Here is a 26,322-nt window from a genome sequence, read left to right as displayed (position 1 = left end):
AAGCAGGGAAGAGGCGGGGGAAGGGGGAACTTGGCTGCTGGTGGGGGTGGAGAAAAGCATACAAAAGGAAAGCAATTTCTTAGAAAATGTTCTCCCTTCTCTTTTATATTGGGTGATCCAACTCAAGCATCCTTGCTGATGTCAACTGTGGCAATCCATGACTGGGATAGATATGATTTCTTAGAAAGGGATTTACAGATCATGGTGATGCAAAGAAGTTAGATCCATACGTTTCTGCAATGCAATGAGTAGTAAACCATGTGGAATAAACAGAGGCTATTAATTGCAATGGGCTTTGCTGGGTTGAATCTGAACTCATTGGGAAGAAATCCCATATCAATGCAATTGTACCTTAGGATACTATTTTACGTTAAGTTCAACTCCTGTTAAAGACAATGGCAAAAATCCATTTGATTTCAGTGAAGGCAGGATTGGACCTTGAGGTCAAAATCCTGTCACTCACACCAAGTCTGAGGAGCCATGTTTCGTGGGAGCTAGGGGGATAATAACTATCGTAACTTCAGGCAGTTATTCATACCTGGTACTTTCTAGCCAATAGGTTACATACGGAAAGCCTCCATGAAGTTGTACTCCATGATATGCAATTATGGCTTTTTGACATCCAGCCTTTTCTTCCTGGGTAGCAGAGCTGCATTAGTTCCACTTTGTCTGAGCTCTTACACAGGTATATAGAACGAGGTAGAATTTTCCCTTTAAAATATAGAAGAAAATAAATTTGGGTAATTTGGGGGTAATGTATTAAAAATACCTGGCCTACCCTCCTGTAAATTAAGTGAGAAGTGAATTCACCAATTTACTTTGTCAAGTAATGATGGCGAAACGAAGATTAATTACATTATAATCTCTTAAAAAGAAAAGGAGTACTGTGGCACCTTAAAGACTAACAAATTTATTTGAGCATAAGCTTTAGTGAGCTACAGCTCACTTCATCAGATGCTGTAGCTCAGATAAATTTGTTAGTCTCTAAGGTGCCACAAGTACTCCTTTTCTTTTTGAGGATACAAACTAACACAGCTGCTACTCTGAAACCTGTCTTTATAATCTCTTGTGTTTGGAAATCATCCATCAGTAACTGCAGAACTTACTGGTCTGTTGAGCTCAGTAACACAGACCACTAATTAGTTTCTGCAACTTAGATTAAAAAGCACAGGGAACATAATGATAATGATTTACCAAAATTCAAATGATCTAACCTAAAAATCTATAATATTCAAAACTGCTATGCAATTGAAATCTCAAACGGGTTTGAGACCATGCCAGAGTATATTGACATTGAACCAATCTGGATGGACTTCAGATCCCAGATAATTGAACCTGCTATGACCGTCATTGGTCATAAAATGAGAGCCAAGAAGCCCTTAGTCTCCATTAATAACAGAAACATCATCAAACAGCATCATATGGCTCATTTGAGAGGTGATATGGTCACATATCATAAACTAAATGGCATTTGTAATAAAACAGTACATGCTGACTACTGAGCTCTTATGGAAGCCAAAGCCATGGCATGTGAGGAAGCTTCTGCCAGTAGTGATGTCACCTCCTTGTATAAACACTTGCACAACCTCATTGACAAGAAAGTCATTCACTCGGTGTGCTCTACTTCAGTTCTAGTCAGCTAATCAATACGGAAGTGGAGTGCATGGCACACTGAAGTGAACATTTCAGTAATAATGTAAACGTACCCCCAATTTCTTTGGAGCCTGAAATAAAAATGATCCTGGTAAATGTACTATCAACAAAACCCACAGAATTATAAAGACACTTAAGGGAAATAATGTGGCAAGAATCTGTGGAATTCCTGTGGCACTGCTAAAATAACCTCTGAATCATTTTGGCTGCAGATGGTATTCAGTATAATCTGTAGAACAGAGTTGGTCTTGCCTGAGTGGCAAAAAGGCGTTTTTTTACAGCTTTAGAAATGTAAAGGAAGCAAATGAGACTGTTGTAATTATTGAGGCATTACTCTTCAATGTGCCTCAGGTAAAGTTTTTGCTTCTGTCTTGTTGGCTAGAGCCACTGATAAATGTAGGAGCAAGGGAAGACCACAACAAGTTGGCTTAACTCCTGGTCCTTCTATGACAAAGCATATCTTCACAGTTTATCAAGAAGGCACAAAAGACCAAGCACCCCATTCACACTGCATTTGTGGATATCAAGTCTGCATTTGACTCTGGTAGGGAATCACTCTGGCTGATCCTGAAACCGGCAAATCTCCCTGACAGGCTCTCTAGAACATTCTGTTTCCTGTTTGATGAGTCGTCAAGCTAACTTCTTGTAAAAGGGATGAGAACTGCCTTCTTCTGAATTAGGTTGGATGCTTGACAAGGGTGTGTTGCTGCTCCAGAAGCCTTTATTACTGTCATAGACTACACACTTGACCAGGCTCCAAGTAAATGAATTTCAGGCATATGCCTTGATGATAAGAACCTCACTGGCATTGATTTTGCTGACAACATAGCACTACTTCTTGGACCAGTGGATGAGCTGGTTGTGGTACTTGAAGCCTTGAAAAGCTCAGCGGCAAAATCGGCCTGAAAATGAATTGCGGTAAACGTAAAATTAATCCATTCGGTGATTTTGAACATGGTGCCAGGCTGTAGTATCCTATAAGGTTAACACCCATTGAAGATTGTTGGTGATTTCACCTACCTCCAAAATGTTGTCAATATCACAGGCAGGCTTGAGAAAGAACTTGAAGCCCCCACTGCAAAAGCATCAACATCAGGAATGGGGCACCTCATCAGGAATGTCTTTCGCAAACCAAACACCCTGATAAGTAGAGAGATGAAGCTGAGAATATATAATGCTTTGATGGTCAGTATTCTGAAAGGAGACTGAAACATGGCCCCTCACTGTCAAGATTGAAAGAAGTTAGACACCATTCAGATGAAGCATCTCCAAATAATCAAAAACATCACGTTACAAATTCAAGGTCAATGATGACATCCATTTTTTAACTAACCAGGTCCCACTCTTTCAAATGGTCGCCCAATGCCTTCAAATGCCCACCAACTTCCCTGCAAGAATCATATTTGATTTTGACCCAAAGGCAGCAGAACTGAAGAGACCCTTTGGAAGGCCTAAAACATAATGGCTGGATGGCATCAACAGACACCTTTTCCTCACAGACATCCTACACCATAAGCTCCAGATTTGGCACAGGACAGAACATCATGGACGCACAAAACATGTTTGGTGATCTCTGTGTTGCCCAAGTGACAGTATGAGAACTAATCAACCAACTAACCTTAAAATTCTTTAGATTTTCGAAATAAACATTTTTAGTCTGTCTGCCGCTAATGCAGGCAAGGGTCCCATGAAGAAAGGGAAAAAAAATAAAATAAAATAGGGTCATTTGAAGAAAGCTTGACCCCTCTAGAACTTAATGCTTATCATTTATATTTTCTACTTTAAAAATTGCTAACTAAAATAAGGAAAATAAAATCCTACAAAGGTGTTTATTTCGATTAACATGTAGTGATCCACAGAGCAAAGAAAGTCAGAGTTCAGGCTAAAACTCCTTTCTTAACTCTCCAGCTGAGTTCTGCCTTGGCACATACCCAGAATAAGCCCAAGGTTTCAATGATTTTGTATAGGGTGTAAATCAGGGCAGAATTTGATCCGTCTTGGCTATGGACCTAATCCAAAGTCTATTGAAGTCAATGGAAAGCCTGCTGTTGGTTTCACTGGATTTTGGATTAGGGCTCATTCTGCCTGAGAGAACTGCTTTTTGGTTTATCCTAAAATTTGGGGCAAGAATGAAAAATGTTTCTTTTTGTGATCTGGTCTGTTTTCACTGATGGTAAAATTTGCTTGCTTGTTTGTTTTTTCCCCACGCTGTTCTTCTGGCTCCTGTCTCAGGTTCAGGAAATTCAACATAATTCTGTGGAAACCGTCATTGGCACTCAGACGTGAGACATTTTCTTTTTAGGAAAACAATTGTAATGATTTTGCATATCGTCAGATAATACTCATGCAGAAATGGGCTTTAAGGAGTGATTTGAAGAAATGAAAGGAGGCATTTGGCATTGCTAAGTAGTTGCATGTTCCAAGTGAAGAGGGTTGCGTGAAGAAGACAGTTGAATGAGGAGACCGAGAAAACTATTAGGAGAGAGTGAGCGAAACAAAAAGAGGAGTAGAAAGAACGAGAGCAGGGATGTGTGAATAAAAACATTTTTCAGTCAGTTGATTAATTCACAACATTCAAATTCTATTTACTAGAAAATATAAGGGTATTTTTGTTAAAAGCTCTATGTGTACTATAGTAATGATATGAGATATTCACTCAAGCAGAAAATTATGTGTAGTATGCAAACAAGTCATAGACAGATTAAGTCACCATGTGTGTTCAGTCACTGTCAGCCAGTGGAATTCAACTGCCAATTTATTTTTGCCTTTTTCCAGCAGTCTCAGCTGGCTACACAGCTGGTCAGCACTATTCATTTCAAGTCTCTGTACACCTTTATGGGAACAGTTCAAACAATCCAAATCCAGTTTGTAAATTAAATAGTCATCCTCTGGTAATAATCTGCCTTGCCTTTAGTTCCCTACCTCAGAGAACAGTCCCATTTCAAGTCATCTTAAGAGAAGGGTTTATTGTTTAAGGTCCAAATGTGGGCTAGTTATTGGAAAGACAACATAAATTCAGGAGCAGACCAGGGATCCAGCAAAAGAAACTGCACCCAAAAAAATTTAATTCTCCTATTACAAAAGAAATAGGGAAATCACACAGAGAACATTTGAAAAATATACAGATTGTGACAAGGGACAATTTTTCAGCAGCAAGTCAGTCCATTAATTCTGTGTGATTAAAAAGCTATAGGGAAGACCCTCTAATTATTATGAGAAATATGTTTTTGTTTTTAAAATAATAAAACCTCTCTCGCTAATAGTTGCATTACTATGAGTCATAATGTTATTTGCCAGTCACATTCAGTTCTCTTCCAAAATATAACTGTCAAACCCTGATGGAGGTCTTAGCAGCTACAAAATTAAAGTAGAACACCCTAAGAGAAAATTCAGTCCTTAAACAAAACTGTTGACTCTTTTTTTCAAGACAAATAGACCCCCACTAATAATGATTATATGGATTAAGGCTGACTTCAACTAACAATTTGTAAAGACCCCAAGTGTTAAACTGTAGCCAGATTTCTTTCTCACGGATATGCCCAATTACTTTAAACTGGTCCCCAAACTGAATTTTCTCTATCCATTTGGAGCTTATTTTACAGTCCGCCTGCAGCACTCAGATAGACTTGAATTGTGGAAAATATCTACAGATTTTGAAAGGATCAAATCCTTTAGACTGCAGTCTACCAACCATTTCTTATTTTCCCCCAGGAAGAGGAGAAAAAAAAAAACCACCTGTCACAACTCATCAAAACACCCTGTGTTAAAAAACAAAATTTTCTAGACACTTCATCCAATTTGGGGTGAGGCTGGTTTGGGGTTTTTGTTTGTCCTGCAAATCTGAGTCCTACAAGAAATAATTAATACAATGGCTGTTTCTACCATGTTGCTTCTGCTAGGTTTCAAGCCTTTAATAATTTTATTAAGATAATGTTGAAGTAAAAAGAAAGTGGTACAGAGTTTAGGCATAGAAGTTTCTGGTTACCAGGGAATAAGGTACAGATTATCAAGGGGTGCGAAATTCGGTTTAGGAGCGGGTGGCGTAAGGAATACATAATTTGCAATCTCCCTGTTTGGGAGTAAAAGTTTAATGGGTCAAAGTACAGACATTGAGCTATGGGGGTATGTTGTCCATATAATGGCTATGTTCAGGTGTGGAGTACAGTGAGCGGGTACGATGATGAGGATGGATCTACCCTCATTTGGTGGGATTTATTGTTCAGTGAGTTTATGGTTCCAGTTCATATGGTCCAATGGAAAAAGTCTCTCAGTCCCTTTCCCACAGTTGATGCACGATGTCGTACCGGCTCACACCTCCTGGTACTGTCGGTGGCCGGTGATGTGTTCGATGTAGATGTCCCTGGACCATTGGATGGTGTCCGAGACTATGAGGCGCCGCATGAGCCGTGTGTAGCGTCGACCGATCCCACAGGTCCGCAGCACATGCTCGTTGCAGGGGTCCCAAGCGCCCAGGGCTCCGACGATCAGGGCATCCATCTGCACCTCATAGCACTTTGCTCTCAGCGTGTCGGCCAGGGGTGTGTGTATTTTTCCAGCTTACGAGCTCAGGCTTCGCAGAAGGCCGGGGTCCTGTTCTCAAAGGAGACCGTGATGTCGACGAGGCTGATCTTTTTCTGGGCTTCGTCAGTGACTACCACGTCAGGTCGCAACTGGCTGTCAGTCCCGGGGATGGCACTGTTCATGGCTACCTCCCCCAGGCGCGGTGTGATGGCTTTCGCTAGGCGGTTCTGGATGTCGTTGTGGCGCAGCTGCCAGGCTCTGGAGAGGGGCTTGCAGCTGCACAGGACGTGGGGCAGGGTCTCATTGGAGTAGCTGCACTTCCTGCAACGCTTGTCTTGGTTCCTGTGGTGGACGGCTCCGTTGAGCGGGATGCAGTTGAGCCAGGCGCGGTGGATGAACCGCCAGTCGGCAAAACGGGTGAAGCCGCCCCAGGCGAGGAAGTGGTTGCTGGTGTCCCACTTGCTGGTCAGTTCAAAGGCTTTACCCTGGTCAGGTTTACGCTTCAGGGTTTCCATGTACAGCGAGTGGATGGCTGCCTTCAGGGTCCTCTCCAGCATGCCCCTGGCGCTCGGGGTGACGATGATGTTGTCATCGGACCTGATCTGTGGTACCAGGACTCCCAGCTCCTGGTGCTCCTCGCACCACTCCCAGCGGCAGCCGATGCACTTCCCCAGGCGACGCATGGCATTGTGAGCATGGGACCACAGTGAAGCGATGTCTCCACCATCCCGTCCGAATTCGCCATCCAGGGAACCGCTCAGGAAGCTAGCGGTGTCTTGGTTGGAGGGGACTCTGCCGATCCTCTTCTTTGTTGTGTCATGGAGGGCGTTTGCTGCAATGTTCCTTACCATGGCGTCGGGACACGTCAGCAGGCAGAAGGCATGGGTGATCACCGCGATGTCACACAGGTCACCCATGCGGGGGACATTGGCACTGCCATGCCTGTGGGCGATATAGACGAGCTCGTTGCTGGCTCTTTGGGGGAGGAACATCCACTTCTTCACCAGCTGCCGGACGAAGTTGTCTGCCTTGTTGAGGGGTACCTTCGCCATGGCGGATCCCCTTAGGACGGACGAGATGTGGGGGGATCAGGAAGGTGTTCAGGGTGTTTATCTTCTGCCACGGTGCTAGCAGGGAGGTGTCGATTTTGGTGGCATCCTGCAAGATCTCCTGGATGGTGTCCTCGGGTGTCTAATGGACATGGAAACCCGTTGGTGTGCCAAGGTGCTGGTATGCCTGCCCCTCTGCCAGGGGGATGACGGGCTCGCCCTGGATCTGGAACCCTCTTGTCTGCACCGAGTCCCTTTTGCTGCTGTCGATGTGGAGAGATGCGCACTTCTTTGCATTGAACCGGAGCCCCATCCAATCGGCAGCTTGACTGGTGGCATCTAGCATACGTTGGAGGTTCTCTGGGTCGTCTGCGGTCAGGACCAGGTCATCCACATAAGCCAGGATGCTCACCCTCTCACCGTGGAGGTTGAAGCCATCTGCATCATTGGAGATCGCTCGCAGCAACGGCTCAATGGCAAGGTTAAAGATGATGGGGCTGAGGGGACAGCCCTGCTTAACTCCGCTCCGGATCGGGATCTCGGTGGTCTCCCCTTCAACCGAGAGAATGGTGGTGCTGCATCCCTTGTACACCTCTCGGATCACATGGAGGAAGTTCTCGGGCATCCCAAACTCCTGGAGCGTGGCAAAGACGTGGTGGTGGGGCATGGACCCAAAGGCTTAGCCAGGTCGAGCCAGGCTACTGTGCACTGCCTACGCGCCCTTCTGGCCATTTTGATGGTGGTTTGGAGGACAAAGTTGTGTTCATAGCAGCCCTTGCAGGACATGAAGCCTTTCTGAGTGGAGCTGATGGCTCCCCCACTCACCGACCACTCCGTGATCCTCGACGCCAGGTAGCTGGCATAGAGCTTGTACATCGTGGAGCAGAGGGAGATGGGCCTCCAGTTGCTGGGGTCATCCCGCTCACCCTTCTTATACACCAGTACCATCATGGCCTTCTTTCTATGACTCTTGTTTTGTCCAGATGGCATATACTTAATATTTCTCCAGCAGTAGATTTCTATGAAAGAGTTCAGTAGTAATGAAATATATTATATTCACTGTTTGTCCAACATTACATGCCGATAGCAAATAAATTATTAAAACAGAATGTATTCACATTGATTGCTGTGAAGGTTATACATGCATCAGTGAATCAAAACAAGCGCTCAAAAGATAGAAAATCAATTTATGTGACAGATAGGAAAAGCATGGATGTTGAAATCTCTTTCATACATTTGGCTGTTTTTGAAAAGATAATTTCATATAACAGAAGTATTTTTAAAAAATGTTGCTTTGACTGAACATAACTAATGTGCAAAAATTGGAGGCCTGAACAGAGTGATAATACACCTTGATAATAATAAAGCTTATAGTAGCTTTATAGTAGCTTGTGATAGAATATAGAATAACAATTTGATTTTATTATTGTGCCGAAAATGCAAAGCTTTTCACAATGTACTTAGTATCATAAATAAATTCCCAACAGCAGCATTTATTGCAAATGGTGTTGATTTTTAACTCCACTTTCGAGTTGTGGTCTAGGAATAATCAAAACAAAGGTTTACCCTCTAGTAAAATTTTGTTCTAAACTTTTTTTTTTTTTTTTTTACAGAATTATTACCCAAATGCCAACAGATGAATTGCCGATACAAATGTAGTATTTCAAGGAATGGCACCGACTGTTACTGTGAGGATGGATATGAAGTAGGCAATGATGGAAGAAACTGCAAAGGTAACGGAAATGTGGTTTTACCTTCTCTAAGAATAAGGCCCCAGTCTTGCAAGAAGCTACATGAAGGAGAACAATGGCATTTTTGCAGAGCTTCTTGCAGGATCTGAACCTAAATTTGGTTTTAGAATGGTTGAAACAGATAGTTAAACTATATTTACACAAAACATGGCAGGTAAGGTAATCAGGTACAGTGCTGCAATGCAAGAGATCCTAGAGAGTTCCCACATTTGCTGCTGCTGTTTCGCTGGAATCACATTTATATTTGACGTGCCAGCTGTATCTTCTCAATGGAAGTAGCATCTTTTTAGAAATGTACAATAAGTTGTGAAGCACAGCAAAATTTACAGCAAGACCTGAAGGTCTCTCTCTGGTGTTTACATCAGAGACAAATGTGTCTCTATGGTTGGAAGCTGTGACTCCATCAGGGCCAACTACTATATATATGTCTTGAAGATGACATCAGGGATAGGACTACTTCACTGCCCCCCGCCTTCCCTACATGTCTCACACTGATGACTCATAGTCAGCCAATGAAACAGAATGAGCTTTGTTCATCAGGGACTGAAGATGGGCCAGCATTTCAAAGGACCACTTCTGTAATCTCATAGCAATCTAAAGTGGGTCGTGGCCCCGCCAGCACTCCCATCTCGAAGGATGACAGACAGGACATGCTTGCTGATCCTTTCTACCCTCCTGTGCCTACAGTGTGAGGAGAAAGAGTATTAAGATCTGTTTAGGGCTACTCAGACAGGCCTGGAGCTCATCTGCATGAGCTTCCCCCTTTCTAAGCATCTCTGAGCCTCCCTCTCTTGAACATTCTCTGAAACCTTGTGAGCCATTTGGGGATATGATACCCCTTACAGCCATGTAAACCTGGGTCAGAGTTTGATCCATGAAAAAAAAAAAAAAAACCCTTAATCATATAGCTTAGTTTTGCACTTGCCTTTTAATAGGTTTTCTGCCAGTGAAATTTAGATTGAAATTGATATTCCTTTTCTATTCCAGCAATATATGAATTTTGATACCCCAACACTTTTTTTCTCTTCAAAAGTAGATAGGGCTTTCCCATCACTTTATAAATGTATTTGCAGGCTATCATTCATCCTCCCCCCTTTAACAGAATTATTCTGCATAAATGTAATATCTTATATGTGTGTCTTCTTCTGATCTCTGGGTTTATGTTTTGTGCTATTTGAAAAAAAATTGTTGGAACTTTTTTTCTTTCTAATGATTTTTGGCTAGATTCTCAGCTACTGTAAATTTGCATATCTTGGTTATCTCTAATAGAACTGTGCCAGTTTACATTAGCTGAGAATTTGACCCTCTATTTTTATTTTTTGTCTTGAACATTTAAATGGTTTGCAGTTTTTTATATCGTTGTTGACAGTTATAGGTAGAAGTTGATGATTCCACTAGAGAGCTTAAACCATTTAAAATAGTTTCCTAACGTGAGGGAGTTGACATGCATATTCAGTTATTTCTACTTTTGAAGTGCTGCTTCAGTCATAGTCAATGGTGATTTTAAATGCTTACATACAGTACAGGTGGAAGTGGTCTCTGGTGGCAGCAATAACCCAAGTGGTTCCCTAATTGTTATGTTTCTCACTGATCATTTGAAGGCCTTTAATTTTCAAGCAGCTAGCCTTGCAATGTTAAATATTGGTCTTCTGTTTGGTCACTGGCATAGTTTCATCAGCAGACAACTCAGATAAGATTGTGGCTGAAAACAATGAGAAAAAATAAAAATCTATCTATAGAGGGTTTACCCTTACTTTTGTAATGTTGTTTAGGGGGTGAATTTTGCAACCTCCCCCAAGATTTTACTCTTAAGTGAGGGCTCTTACTTACATATTATTTCAATGTATCCTTTAGATTTAGATGAATGTAATGTGTATGGGACCTGTAGCCAAACCTGTATAAATACAGATGGATCATATGCATGTAGCTGTGTGGAGGGTTATATACTTCAACCTGACAACAAATCTTGCAAGGCCAAAAATGGTAAGTTGGATTTTTGTATACATTATAAGAATGATTTTTTTAAAGTCCTCTGGGTCTGCCTTTCTCCCTGGTAAATAGGGTAGATGTTTATCTACATAGCAGAGATGGATTTTCCTTTAATTTAATACAGTGATTCATTGTTAGAAATCTAGAAAAACTTTTTCAGTTGTCATGGATTATTACAAAACACCTTTGAAGGAGGATTCTGATTAGCTAGAAACCTTTCTGAAGGGGTAAATAAAGTTATGGAAACTACTTTATTCAGCCAAGATTAGTGGAGCTGCCAATTCCCTCTTTCATCTCAATACATACAATTTCCACATAAATGCCACCTCCCTGAGACAACCTGGGTGTCAGGAAATTATCATGAGGTAATTATACCCTTGGGATATTAGAGACATGGGCCTCTGCCTTGCTCCGTGTAACATCCCAGGGAGTTGATTTGAAGATATTCATATTCACATTATGTCTTATTGGTTAATTAATGCATATTTTCATTGCCAATAATAAATTAAGCATTTAAGGGAATTAGTGAATTCTGTTTAATGAAGACAAATTGAACAAAGTATTTCCCTAGTCAGTGTATTGACTCAGCAATTCTTATTTTCTCCTACAATCTGTTCAACATACATAATGACCAAAGCCTACTATAAAGGTATATTTTTATGTCGATATATGGAAACCCAGAGGAAACAAATGTGTACTTTTCTATGTCAGTTGGCAGACTTGTGGCAGATACTGTGTTTTTGAAGCTAAAACTAGAAAAGACTATGGCAAAGAAACTGCATACTTGTGTTCTTATTTGAGTACCACTGAGAGTTGCGATTTAAAATATTGATGAGCTCAAAAAGTAAGACTTGAAACTTAAGTTTTGTATTGATCCACATAGCATGGTTATAGATTTTTTTTTAAAATGGTAATCTGATACAAGCAACTCCGTAGAGAGAAAAACTATTTTAATATTCTTCTCAACCCTCTCCATAAAAAAAGTTCTTTCAGTGGGACATAACAGGAGTTGCATCTGATACAGTAAAAAACAGTTCAGGACTGGGGAAGGTAGATGGCTTCAGAACTGATAATGAGATGAGTCTTTGACCTATAGTATAAATACAGCCCAGTAGGTAATGATTGACTATGGTAACCATCTGTCAGTATTTCAGTAGCTCATGTGAAATAAGCTGGTGCTCTCAGCCATTTCCTCATGGAGAAATGCTTCTCTCTCTCTCTCTCTCTCTCTCTCTCTCTCTCTCTCTCTCTCTCTCTCTCTCTCTCATATAAGTCATAGTTTACAGCAATTTTTACCGTTACTGGCAGACTCAGCAAGGAACCAGTTTTCAATGAACACAGAGACCTGTATAAGACAGTTCAAGTCAAGGCTGAGATAGTGTGAGAAAATGCATACTGCTGCTGACCTTGTTGCACTGTCCTTTGAATAAGCAGAACAGGAGTTCCCAACACCGTTTCGCTGTGTGGGCTACGTCTTAATAGAGAGAAATTGTCTCACATGCTTTCTTGTTCGCAATTGCATGAACCACCTGCTCTCAGAGTGACTATATAACATCTCTCTGGCAATTGCAGCAATTGATTACATTGAAAAGTAATATTAGGAAGGTATTCAATGTATTTTTAGCTTCCTTTATACCGTTTAGCAGGTGGAAAAATGAGAGTTGCAGGCATTATTCATTATTATTCATATTTATTACAGTAGCGCATAAAGGCCAACCAAGAATGGGAGCCCATTTTGCTGGACAAATAGAAAATAGTAGATGGTTTCTGCCCTGAAGAACTTTCAACTAAATAGACCAGACAGACACCATGAGGGAAGGGGTATAACACATAAGTAGAATGAACACTGTGGTGGCAGCAAACAGCGTGTTAGCTCCACAATTTTTTGTGGTGGAGGTTATTTAGGAGGGAATAAGCTGAAAGGAGGAGGGATAAGGAGACAGGTTCTGGGTGAAGCAAAGATGGAGAGGACGGGTGATGGAGAGGGAGGGTTGGAGGAAACAGTTAATCAGCATAGGATGGAGAGAGTCCTGTCAAAAATGTAAAAAATTTTGTTGACGTCCAGAGGTCCCAGCTTTGGTTGCTTCTGCTCCTATGGCCTGGAGTCTCTGGCTCCTGTCTGTAGTTTTCCTCTAAGGCCACAAGGGGGATGGGGGGAAAGGGAGGCACTACCTGTGTCTTAGTGCCTCAAAAGTGGAGGGAGCTATGTGCCCTGTTAGCTATCTATGGGCTGCTAAGTACTTTAGGGACCACAGCTGAATTCAGTCTCCAGTGCCCATATCTGTCACCTTTCACAAATCTCGACTTTAAACCAGACTGCAAAACAGGAATACAATAAAAACAGTGGGCTGGATTCAGATTCACTTATCTCTGTTTTATAACTCCATTTCATTAATGTAGTAACTCCTGATTTTCTGTACATGAGTGCAGAATTTGACCCATAATCTTTGTGGCAGGAATTTATTAAGGGACAAATCTGCCACTGCCTCTGCAGTCATGCCGTTCTGCTGCCAGAAGGGTTAGGGGAGAAGTAAAATTCCCAGGAACTGCTTTGATATCTGCACCCACTGTGAAGCCTCAGGCTCAGTTTTGCAAAGATTAGTTCCCAAAGCTGCAAGGTGCGGGTGGAGTTGACAGTGGGTCTGGCATTAAAGTGAAACCAAAGGAGCCACTGCTTCATGGATCCACCCATTCCTCCCATCAGGAAAGGGTACAGAGGGTCCAAACTGCAGTAGTGGTGGCAGAGTGTCCAGAAATAGAGCATTCCATCACTACCACCATAATACTGATGGTACTTGGGCTGTGTGTTGCTATGCAATATTTAAGCCTAAATGTTCAGCATCTTGATTAACTATTATCATACTGTTACTTCACAGGACATAAATAAGATGCTAAGTTGCTCAGTTCATTTGGATATGTCTGGAGCAGATCACTTTTGTGTAAATAGCACCTATTGGTGGGGATGTTCAAATAGCTGTCGTCACAGCTATGGGCACACTATATTTTTCTAGTCCTTTTACCTGCAGCTTCCTTTTATGAATAAAGATCTAGTTAATGACTTATTCAGATATGAAAAATGAGACCAGATGTCATTTTTTTTAACAGAGTTCTAGGTCTTTTTGTTTGCCAGGTTTTCAGGCTATGTTGAAAAGTCTGAATTTGATTAAGTTTGAAAGTTTTAGCTCTGGAAACGGGTGATTTTTCTTGCAGAAGCTCATACAAAATTTTATATCTCAGTTATACTTGATATAGAAAGAAATGGCTTGCAATGAGAGGAAGATATTTCTTCTTTGATCAAAAGCAGCCTGCCCTGCTCAGTCTTTATGACAAGCATGTGTTTCTGTTATTTTAGAAAAAAGTTAAGCACTCCTAAATGGACTTCAAAGCGCAATGCTCTCATGAAAGTTCAGAGAATTAAAATTCCCAGGGTTTAGCATATACATCACTCCTTTTTAGGCTTATTATGAGAAGATGATTTAAATACATATATATATAATATTCAGTCCACTTTCATTCCATGCTACTTGTAATATCTTTCTGACCCCCACGCCAACAATTATAACAACATTTGTTGATGAGGACAAAGTGCTTATACTTTACCACTGTTGAAGTACCTCTTAATAAGTGTTCTTCCAGCAAAGCAGTACAAAGTTGCTTGTAAACTGTTTTCGCCTCTTCCTCAGTGGAAATCACTGCAAGGCAGCACTTTTCCTCATATTCCCTAAAGATTTTCTTCTGCAATAGAGTTACAAGTGGTGGTGACAGGACAACCGGGTTGGGGGTGGGGAAGCCATGATGTCTTATGTGTTGTGACACTGCCTATTGGTCTAGAGTTCAAGCAAAGATCAGGCAGGAAAAGAATACAAGTGTTTAATCATCTTCATCAGTGCATCTTAATCACAATCTAGAGGAAGATTAACTTTTATTTGGACAAGGGTGATATAAGTATAGACATTTTTGTGGGTTAGAGATGTGCCAGTTTCTTCTCTTTAAAAAAAAAAATCGTAAAGAGTAACAAATGTGACATATTGTACATTTTGTTATCTGGACAAATGATATCAACTCATGTTAATTGTATCTTCATTTAAGCAACTGATTATTACTATTATTTTACTTTTAGTTCCAGGGAAGTGGAAAGGTATTAAATTTAATATGTTGTAATTGAAAACTACCCAAAATGTTGTTCAACTTTTTTCTGTGTTTCTAACTCTGTTAGAACAGTCTTAAGTTAACTGTCTTAAGTTGTTATATGAGAACCTTATTAATTTTTTGTGTATACATGACTAATAAAAGATTGAGGTAATTTAAATTAAATGTTTATACATTTTAAAAAAGCACTGATTCCTGAACCTGTTGGTATCTATATATACTTGGAACAAATGGGTTCAAAAACATGATTCAGTGAAATGTTACTGTGTGGAATATAATTTGAAGTTCAACAGCAGCTGTTTTTCCAATCTCTGGACACATGCAATAATATGTATATTCATCCCCAATATTTAATAATATCTGCTAAGTAGAGCACTCTTAACATTGTCATGGAACACTCAAATGACATTATCTGGAGACCAGATATGTCTTGATTCTAATAATTACTCAAGAGTTTATGAACTACTTGACAACAAGTGTAGAATCAACCCATCTTTTCAGATTTCCCTTATATCTTAGAGAATTAATAGAAAAAGGTAATCATTCTATAGGTATTTTGAACCATCCTATTGTTAATGGAGTATTAAATCCCTGCTATATAATTTGCTACAATGGTTCTAAATACCTGTAAAAAGGATATTGTTCTCTGTCATAGTCTTCCACATGGAAACCAACATGTTCTCTTTATAACTGCAGGCGGCTCCAAGATCTCTGCTGCCATTCAGATGATTCGCACCTTCAACAGTGTGGAAACTGATCAGTCTTGTTATTTTTCACTATTATTGTTCAGAAACTATGTGCAGGAGTGACACTGACAACAATCAGGTCATTTTTTACTCTGCTGCTGCTTGAGAAAGGCATGTGCAAGAGCAGAAGCAGGCAGTAGACTGGTTGAAAGAGGAGGAGAAGCCAAGGAATAGAGATAGAATGACAGAGACACTATCTGCTTGTAGAACACAGAAAGCTGAGGTAGAAATAGGGTAGCAGAGAAACACATATACTTATCACAGAAATAAGGTGCTCTTGGGTCTGTTAGTATGTGTGTGTTTATGGGGGGTGTTGGACAGAGTGTGAAAAAGCTAAGCATTGATTTAATGGATGGGAAATTTGATTGGATCCACAAGGAGCAGATAGCTTTAGGGTAAAGGGGGAGTGTACACAGGTACAGGCCCCTCCTCCATCTGAGCGCTCGATTGCTCATTGGCCAGCCAGAGACATGCAAGTCAATTGGATCTTGCTTCCCACTGTCAAAACTGTAGGCCAGGGTTTCTCAGGCCTCTTGCCCCATTTTAGCTGAATGCACCCTCCCCCCTCCTTATAGATATATAGTATAGAAACTGTAGTATAGGGACAGGTTGCTGTGGGTCTGATTTATTGCTCTGTTCACGGTTGTCAGGAAGGATTTTTTTCCCATCGGCGCCAAATTGGCTGGGACTTAGTTATTTCACCTTCCTCGTATCATAGTGAAGACACAGTTAGCTTAAATAACCTTAGGATTTTGGAATTTAATGTTAGGAATTGTTTGAAAGTTGATTTGTTGCAACTGCAGCAGGTGACCAGTGTGGATAAAAGGCCAAAGAGCCAGCAGTCAGAAAATAAGAGACATGGGATTTTGCCGATGGACCCCAGGTCTATAGCAAAAGGGAGACCTGAAGTCTTTGCAGACAAGAGTCCCTCTCTGGTACCTTCTGTCCTTATTGATGGTGGGAAGGTGAGCAGATTCAGCAGAGCACCTTAGGGTAGGCAATAGAAACACTACCCTGAGCTATGGGTTATATGGTAGAAGCCCTGTAAACCCAGCACTGGACTCACCTAAATGCCTGGTGCATTTTAATAAAGTTGCAACCTGCCACTTAAAATCCATCCCTGGGCCTGACCTCATTCACTTGTGTGTCCAGATCACTGCTCCTGATCTCTTCCAGCACCTAGAGGAGTTATTGGGAAGGGGAAGAAGAAGGGTTCAAATTTATCAGATGACTACTAGCTATTAATTGATACAGGAGAAACTGGAGCTCCCCGATTCTTTCAGTGACTGCTTGAATAACTAAAGAATTAGCAGCAGGGTGTGAAAATTGGCTGGTACAAAGAACTTCTTTTCTGAGCTGGGGCATTGGTAGCAGAGGGTATGCCAGACAACTGTGGCCCATTCCATGAAGACTTCATTGATGGGAACTGACACCTTGCTGGAGCCCATGCTCTGGAGAATATAGAAAGGCTTATGAGGTGTGTCATGCACCTCCTCTAGAAGGATCCAGAGAGTGTCAGCTATCTTCCTTAGCAACTCTTGAAATTGCCTGCAGTCATCAGGCGGGGAAGGATAGGGGGAAAAATTGGAGCTGCAGATTCCAGAGAGAGCTCCATGGTAGGAATCCCATTGCCCTCTCCTTTTGCAGCAGCTGGAAGAGAAGAGATAGCTTCTCACTTGGCTCTTGCCCATAGATGGGGGGCTCCCAATCTTTTTCCTGTTAGTCTTTGTGTAGCGGATTTAATCCTTTTGCTGTGATATGTCTGCAAAAATGTCCAAACCCTACGTGTGGATCGTGTGAATAGGTGTATTGATGATATTGTGTGTGTGTGTGAGAGAGGAAGAGTCTAATGGATAAGTTAGAAATGAAGTAGTTAGAGGAATGGATGTTCTTCTGCAAGTGATGATCCCTATGTATAGTCACTGTGGGGTGTACATGTGCTCCATGGAACTGAGACAGGAAGAAATTGCACCTGTTCCCTTCTCCTCCTGGTGCTCTGCACTGAGAGTATAAAAGGTGGTGCAGATAGACCATTTCTCCAGTTCCTTTCTACCAGCCATGGTCTGAGACAGAACCGCCTCAGTGTCCACAGCGTATGCTTGCTTTGTCCATGTTGACCTGTAAATATTTGTAAACCATTAGATATCTTAAATATTTTTATACTTGTAGCTAGTTTAGGTTAGTTTTTATGGGATGGGGATCTTTTCCTACCCTTTAGCCCTCCATATGGGATGACTTATGCCCAAGATCCCGAGCTTCAAGAATTGTTTCCTGCCACGGGGCCTTTCCACCTCAAGTGCCTCTTCTGCCTTGGGGAAATTCATGTTTACTCCAAGTGCTCCATTTGCTGATCCTTCCCCAGCCAAACCTGTCAGACATGTGAGTACAGACTGGAGATTATTTATGGATACAGCATTGAGGCCATAGTTTGACTCTAGCTTGGAAACCCCCTCCCATATGTCAGGCAGAGGCATCGAGAAGTGTACCTCTGAGCACATGACTCCTGGATCTGTGGCTAATGGGTAGAACTAGGGACTTCTTCAAAGAGGTGCATGAGAAGGGTAGAAAACACTCTCACAAAAAGCAATAGAATCCCCCTCCAGGTCCTTTTTTTGTAGTACCTTCTAAGTCAGGTGAGAATCTGTGCCCCAGTATTAGTAGCTCATAAGTAGGATAGGTCCTTTGGCTCCAAAAAGCAGATCTTCTTTGAAACTGACATTGCCCACAGGAGTAGGTCCATGGTACTGGGAAGCAAAAAAAACACTGAACGCTACTTACATCAATAGTACCATGCTGCCTCAAGAAGGACTTGTCAGTGCAGAACACTCTAACAAGGCTGACTCCGCTAGTATGGCGGGAAACAACTTTCCCGCACTTCCTCACGTCTGGGAACAGATGCATTGCTCCTCAGGGTATAGTTGTCCTCCTGGATGCTGAATCTCTGATTTTATTGGATCCAATCCACTAGTAGTACAGGTGGTGCAAGGAAGGGAGAGTTCCTCACCGGCTGGAGTATAACGACACCTATGGTACCAGAAGCTCTGCCCAGGGAGTCAGAGCCTGACACGTCTTCCTCTGACAAATTGGATATTAGTGAGATAGTATTACCACTCCCTTCAAGGCAAGGAGTCAACCTGGACAGTGGATCCAAGATCTCCTGAGCTGTGTACCCTCCCCAGAAGTCATCAAGAAAATGACAGAGGGTGCAAAATATCAAACACAATGTTCCCCCCCTCTTCCTCCTTCCAGCTGCAACCCTTCAAGGGCTTTTACCATGCTCATCTTTTCAGGATTCTGTAATCCAATTTGGTGGCTGCCTAGCATGCTTCTGCCAAGCTTGGCACATGATAATCACAGAAAGATAGATTCTCAACATCATTCAGACTGGCTACACCGCAGAATTCCTCTCACCACCCCTCCAGACCCCCTACCCCATCTGCATTCTCATGAGAGGATGCTCACATCAGAGTTAGGACTCCCTGCTTCAACTGGGAGCCATAGAACCAGATCCTTCATAATGTTGGGGAAAGGGATTTTGCTCTAAGTGTTTCCTCTTTCACAAAAAGAAGGAAGAATGGAGACCTATCTTAGATCTCAGACAGCTAAATGTCTTAATCTGCACATCGAGGTTCAGAATGGTCATCCTGGCATGAATAATTCTTTCACTGACCAAAGGTGAGAGGTTCACAGCTCTTGATATGAAGGATGTCAGTTTCAACAGACCTGAGATTCACAGCAGGTCTGAAACACAACCAGTACAGAGTGCTCCCTGTTTGGCCTTGCAGTAGTTCCACAGTATTCACAAAGGTGCTATCAGTTGTGGCAGCCCACTTTTACGACCATGGATCATCAATTACATCAATAACAAATGGTTACTGGTGGGAAGATCTTGTCAGGGCTAACGGTCAGCAGCCTAATCCCTGATCCATCTTTGGTACTTACTAGGACTTTGCTTAAACCCAGAAAAGTCCATTTTAATTCCCACATGGACTATATAGTTGATCAGAGCAACTCTGAACTCTATCAGTACCAAAGCATATCTTCCTTTGGACAGATTCCTACCATAAAGAGCTTATCACTCAACTTCAACAAATGCCAGCCTCCTCATGTCTTATTCTTTTGGGTCACAGGGCTTCTTGCACCTATGTAACGCCCTTCACGAGACTTCACCATCCGTTCCTGTAAGCTTCTCTATCGATGGTGTACATATATAGCAATTGATAACTGACACCGCCTGACCGCAATGAGGCTCCCATCTAGACAAGCAGATAGCACAAGGAGCATGGACTCCCCAAGAGTCCCAGATGTGCATAAACCTCCTGGAATTGTTAGCAGTCCACAAGGCCTGCAAGTACTTCTTACCATTCATACAAGCCTGGCTTGTTCAAGTGATGTCAGACAACATGGCAATAGTGTTCTGCATCAACAAGTGGGAGCAAGGTCTATCCCTTTTTGTATAGACGCTGTCAAGCTTTAGAACTATTCAGCAGTCACTCTTTTGGTAGTACACCCCACCAGGAATTCACAACATGCTGGAAGACAGCCTCAGTACTTCTCCAAGAACCACAAATGGGTCCACAATTTGATGATATAGATCATTTTTTGACAAAGGAGACCCCCCCCCTTTTGGGACCTCTTCATGCCCCAGGAATACAGGAAATTCGCAATCTACTGCTCCAAGATGGTTCAAGATCTGGATTCCAGGGGAGATGTGTCATAAATATAAAGGGAAGGGTAAACACCTTTAAATCCCTCCTGGCCAGAGGAAAAACCCTTTCACCTGTAAAGGGTTAAGAAGCTAAGATAACCTCGCTGGCATCTGACCAAAATGACCAATGAGGAGACAAGATACTTTCAAAGCTGGAAGGGAGGAAACAAAGGTCTCTCTCTGTTTGTGTGATGCTTTTGCTGGGACCAGAGCAGGAATGCAGGTCAGAACTCCTGTAAAGAGTTAGGAAGCAATCTAGTTAGATATGCATTAGATTCTGTTTTGTTTAAATGGCTGATAAAATAAGTTGTGCTGAATGGAACATATATTCCTGTTTTTGTGTCTTTTTGTAACTTAAGGTTTTGCCTAGAGGGATTCTCTATGTTTTGAATTTGACTACCCTGTATGGTATTTACCATCCTGATTTTATAGAGGTGATTCTTTTACTTTTTCTTTAATTAAAATTCTTCTTTTAAGAACCTGATTGCTTTTTCATTGTTCTTAAGATCCAAGGGTTTGGATCTGTGTTCACCTATGCAAATTGGTGAGGATTTTTATCAAGCCTTCCCCAGGAAAGGGGGTGTAGGGCTTGGGGGGATATTTGAGGGGGAAAGACGTTTCCAAGTGGGCACTTCCCCTGTTATTCTTTGTGTAACACTTTGGTGGTGGCAGCTTTTAACCTAAGCTGGTAAGAATAAGCTTAGGGGGTCTTTCATGCAGGTCCCCACATCTGTACCCTAGAGCATTTCTCATCCCATGGTTGGGACAACTGACTTATGCCTTACCTGAGGAAAATCAAGCAAGAGAGTGTTGGACATACTGATTGCCAGAGATGGCCCCAACATTCTGATGTCACCATGTCCAGGCATTTGGATATAGCCTTTCCTGATCCACAATACACAGTACTGATTGATCCACCATATTGATCCACAATACACAATCTTCCATAGGGACAAAGTTTCACTGACATTACATTGAAATTTACCCCCAAAGTAATCTTAGATTTCCATCCTAATTGGACAATTCACTTACCTGTCTTCTTCCCAAAGCTGCACATCACCAGCAAAGACAGGAAGCTTCACTGTTTGGATGTCTGTTGAGTGTTGGCATTCTACCTATGAAGAACCAAATCCTTTGGAAATCATCTAAGTCATTGGTATCCTTTGTGGAATGGATGAGAGGGGAAGCGATCTCTTCCCAGATACTTTCCAAATGGATTTCAGGCTGAATTCTGTTGAGTTATGAGTTAGGAGGCATGCTTCTTCCACAGGGTATGAAGGCCCACTCAACTAGAGCTTATGCTTCATCAGCAGTTTCACCTCGAGACATCTTTCTCTCAGTAAAATCTGTAAAGCAGCTGCATTGGGTTCTGTTCAGACCTTTACAAGACATTAAGCACTGGAACAAGCTTCTGCAGTAGCTTCTTTAAGCACTGGAACAAGCTTCTGCAGACTCCCTCCTCAGGCCCTACGCTACCAGCACTCCCAGCTACCTTCGAGACACCACTGACTTCCTGAGGAAACTTCAATCCATCGGTGATCTTCCTGATAACACCATCCTGGCCACTAAGGTTGTAGAAGCCCTCTACACCAACATTCCACACAAAGATGGACTACAAGCCGTCAAGAACACTATCCCCGATAATGTCACGGCTAACCTGGTGGCTGAACTTTGTGACTTTGTCCTTACCCATAACTATTTTACATTTGGGGACAATGTATACCTTCAGATCAGCGGCACTGCTATGGGTACCCGCATGGCCCCACAGTATGCCAACATTTTTATGGCTGACTTAGAACAACACTTCCTCAGCTCTCGTCCCCTAAAGCCCCTACTCTACTTGCGCTATATTGATGACATCTTCATCATCTGGACCCATGGAAAAGAAGCCCTTGAGGAATTCCACCATGATTTCAACAATTTCCATCCCACCATCAACCTCAGCCTGGTCCAGTCCACACAAGAGATCCACTTTCTGGACACTACAGTGCTAATAAACAATGGTCACATAAACACCACCCTATACCAGAAACCTACTGACCGCTATTCCTACCTGCATGCCTCCAGCTTTCACCCTGACCACACCACACGATCCATCGTCTACAGCCAAGCTCTGCGATACAACCGCATTTGCTCCAATCCCTCAGACAGAGACAAACACCTACAAGATCTCTGTCAAGCTTTCTTACAACTACAATACCCACCTGCAGAAGTAAAGAAACAGATTGATAGAGCCAGAAGAGTTCCCAGAAGTTACCTACTACAGGACAGGCCTAACAAAGAAAATAACAGAACGCCACTAGCCGTCACCTTCAGCCCCCAACTAAAACCCCTCCAACGCATTATTAAGGATCTACAACCTATCCTAAAGGATGACCCAACACTCTCACAAATCTTGGGAGACAGGCCAGTCCTTGCCTACAGACAGCCCTGCAACCTGAAGCAAATACTCACCAACAACCACATACCACACAACAGAACCACTAACCCAGGAACTTATCCTTGCAACAAAGCCCGTTGCCAATTGTGCCCACATATCTATTCAGGGGACACCATCACAGGGCCTAATAACATCAGCCACACTATCAGAGGCTCGTTCACCTGCACATCCACCAATGTGATATATGCCATCATGTGCCAGCAATGCCCCTCTGCCATTTACATTGGTCAAACTGGACAGTCTCTACGTAAAAGAATAAATGGACACAAATCAGATGTCAAGAATTATAACATTCATAAACCAGTCAGAGAACACTTCAATCTCTCTGGTCACGCAATCACAGACATGAAGGTCGCTATCTTAAAACAAAAAAACTTCAAATCCAGACTCCAGCGAGAAACTGCTGAATTGGAATTCATTTGCATATTGGATACTATTAATTTAGGCTTAAATAGAGACTGGGAGTGGCTAAGTCATTATGCAAGGTAGCCTATTTCCCCTTGTTTTTTCCTACCTCATTCCCCCGGATGTTCTGGTTTAACTTGGATTTAAACTTTGAGAGTGGTCAGTTTGGATGAGCTATTGCCAGCAGGAAAGTGAGTTTGTGTGTGTATGGAGGTGGGGGGGGGGTGAGAAGGCCTGGATTTGTGCTGGGGGTGGCCCACCTTGATTATCATGCGCATTGTGGGGAGAGTGGTCACTTTGGATGAGCTATTGCCAGCGGGATAGTGAGTTTGTGTATGTGGTTTTTGGGAGGGGGGTGGGGGGGTGAGAGAACCTGGATTTGTGCAGGAAATGGCCCAACTTGATTGTCATGCACATTGTGTGGAGAGTTGTCACTTTGGATGGGCTATCACCAGCAGGAGAGTGAATTTGTGTGGGGGGGTGGAGGGCAAGAAAACCTGGATTTGTGCTGGAAATGGCCCAACTTGATGATCACTTTAGATAAGCTATTACCAGCAGGACAGTGGGGTGGGAGGAGGTATTGTTTCATATTCTCTGTGTGTATATAAAGTCTGCTGCAGTTTCCACGGTATGCATCCGATGAAGTGAGCTGTAGCTCACGAAAGCTCATGCTCAAATAAATTGGTTAGTCTCTAAGGTGCCACAAGTACTCCTTTTCTTTTTGCAGTAGTTGTATCTTTCAGCACAACAGTCCTCCAAGTCATTGGTAACACAAAGTTCCTCACACCCACCCCCTCAATGAATACTGCTTCTCAGACACCATCACTCAAAGAAGAAAGAGAGGTTACTTACCTTGTACCGTAACTGGAGTTCTTCAAGATGTGTGGTTCTTATTTTTATTCTGCTACCCTCCTCCTTCCTCTCTACTGTGGAGCATTTCCTGGACAATCTATGGTACAAAGGGAAATGGAGAGATGGTCGGCCCAAATTGCTCCTTATATCCTTGGTTCAGAACACAAGGAGGAGAAGGGTGCAGGTGCAGACAAACAGATGCTGCTAGCAAAAATGTTCCTGTCTGTATATGGAGTACACGTGAACCCAACAGTAGAATACACACAAGGACCACACATCTCAAAGAACTCCAGTTACTGTACAGGGTAAGTAGCCTCTCTGTCTGCAGGGAAAAGTGGGAGAAAACGGGAGAGAAAAAATGTAGGGGATGAGATAGAGATAATAGTGTAGAGAAAAATAGAGATAAGGAATGGAGGTAGAAAGAAAGAAAAGAGCAAATAGTAAATGGAGACAATTTTGGAAAAAGATTAACTCTGATCCACAATAGGAAAGAGCTTGTGGGATGAAGCCAGGGAGAGAGAGTATGCAAAAACATAAGCAAGAAAAACAAAGTCAATAGAACCACTGAGCATTGAACAAAACTCTGTGAATAGATTATTCAATGGATTTCATCAGAATCCACCAACTATTTTATTCAAGTGATACTTTTCTAGTAACTGACTGGTTCATCAAATACTATTCATGAAATGTTTTGTTAGATGAAATTTGTCAAATATATCTAATGAATATTTATTTCTGCATTCCACCTGCCCCAGAGCTACATTAATTTTTAAACCTCTATTAAGTAGAATGTGGAATGACAGTATTACATTTAAATACAGCACACAACTGATCTGTTGTTTTGAATTGTAAGTGGGGTGGCTTTGGGGTATCGTCATATGGCAGTTTGGGTATTTTTCACATTGGCCTGACAACTTAGTCCTTGGGCTTTTAGGTGTCAGGTAAAATTTTTAAGACCTGCACCCACTTTTGAAAATGTTGGCCTCAGGCTTTGGCCCATTTAGCACTATTATCCCATGCTGTGAAATAATTTCTCAGGGGATTGAGGATAATACACATTGTAAATGTGAACTTAAATTTCTACAAAAGATTCACTTCAGTGTGCCGTTTTCCGTACCTTAATGCACTGTTCCATGTGTTTCCTGCTGACACCTACTTTAGGGTTGAGATAAGGCATAGGCTGTAAGGTTGTTCATTGTGCTGTAAGGAACAAATTGTAATTTACTAATTGACCATATTTGTGATTATCTCAGCGAAACACCAGATTTCAGTGTCATCTAAAATAAGTCCAGAGTTAAATTTAAAGTCTAACTATTCTCAGGCAGTTTCAACATTATCAGCTACTGGGGAGTTCTCGATAACATCATCATACCTTATTATAATTTTATAATTCAACATTTCTGCTAAGATGTGTTTAATAATAACTCAATAACCTGAATGAGGGTCAGTCAATTTGGGACCTATATAGGCATCTACTACATTTCTGTAATTGTACTTTCATTTGGAAATACTGCAGCTGTCAGTAATAATTTGTTAATTTTTCTTTGGCATGGGCCACCTGTTGTCACGTTGACATGTATAAATAGGTGAGAATAGTTCTGGAATTTTCTATGATAACTTCAGGGAAAAGTCCCAGCCTTGGTACTATGAGCCAAAAGGTGGGGAAAGGAATGGAGTGGTATCAGCCAAGCAAAGAGTCTTGGGGCCATCCTGGTTGAGTCTAGGGGCCATACATGTTGACTCAGGGAAAGCACTTAGGCCTGGATCCAGAAAGATACTTACTGTGAGCGTCACAACACCTAACTTTTACACATCTAGCAAATCATAGGAACAATTTAGGGTGACCAGATGTCCCGATTTTATAGGGACTGTCCCGATATTTGGGGCTTTTTCTTACATAGGTGCCTATTTCCCCCCTATACACACCCCCGGTCCCTATTTTTCACACTTGCTATCTGGTCACCCTAGAACAATTTGATCCAGAAACCCTGAGTTAGGCACCTAGACTTCCTATACAATGAATGGGGAGAGATAGGCACCTAAGACTGTAATCCACAAA

The 26,322-nt window shown here is 42.0% G+C and overlaps 1 protein-coding gene across 1 annotated transcript in view; it reads left to right on the top strand.

Moving 5' to 3' along the window:
* Positions 1-26,322, top strand: part of LRP1B (LDL receptor related protein 1B) — a gene marked incomplete at its 5' end in the record, with an annotated part of 885,246 nt that overhangs the window by 146,402 nt on the left and 712,522 nt on the right. Inside the window, 2 exons of the mRNA XM_084642729.1 lie at positions 8,837-8,956; positions 10,829-10,957. Coding sequence (XP_084498855.1) covers positions 8,837-8,956; positions 10,829-10,957 — 249 coding nt within the window. The remainder of the gene's footprint in view (positions 1-8,836; positions 8,957-10,828; positions 10,958-26,322) is intronic.

Source organism: Lepidochelys olivacea, assembly GCF_965140295.1.
Source record: "Lepidochelys olivacea isolate rLepOli2 genome assembly, chromosome: 11".
NCBI lineage: Eukaryota > Metazoa > Chordata > Testudines > Cheloniidae > Lepidochelys > Lepidochelys olivacea.
This window is presented reverse-complemented; position numbering and strand designations above follow the sequence as displayed.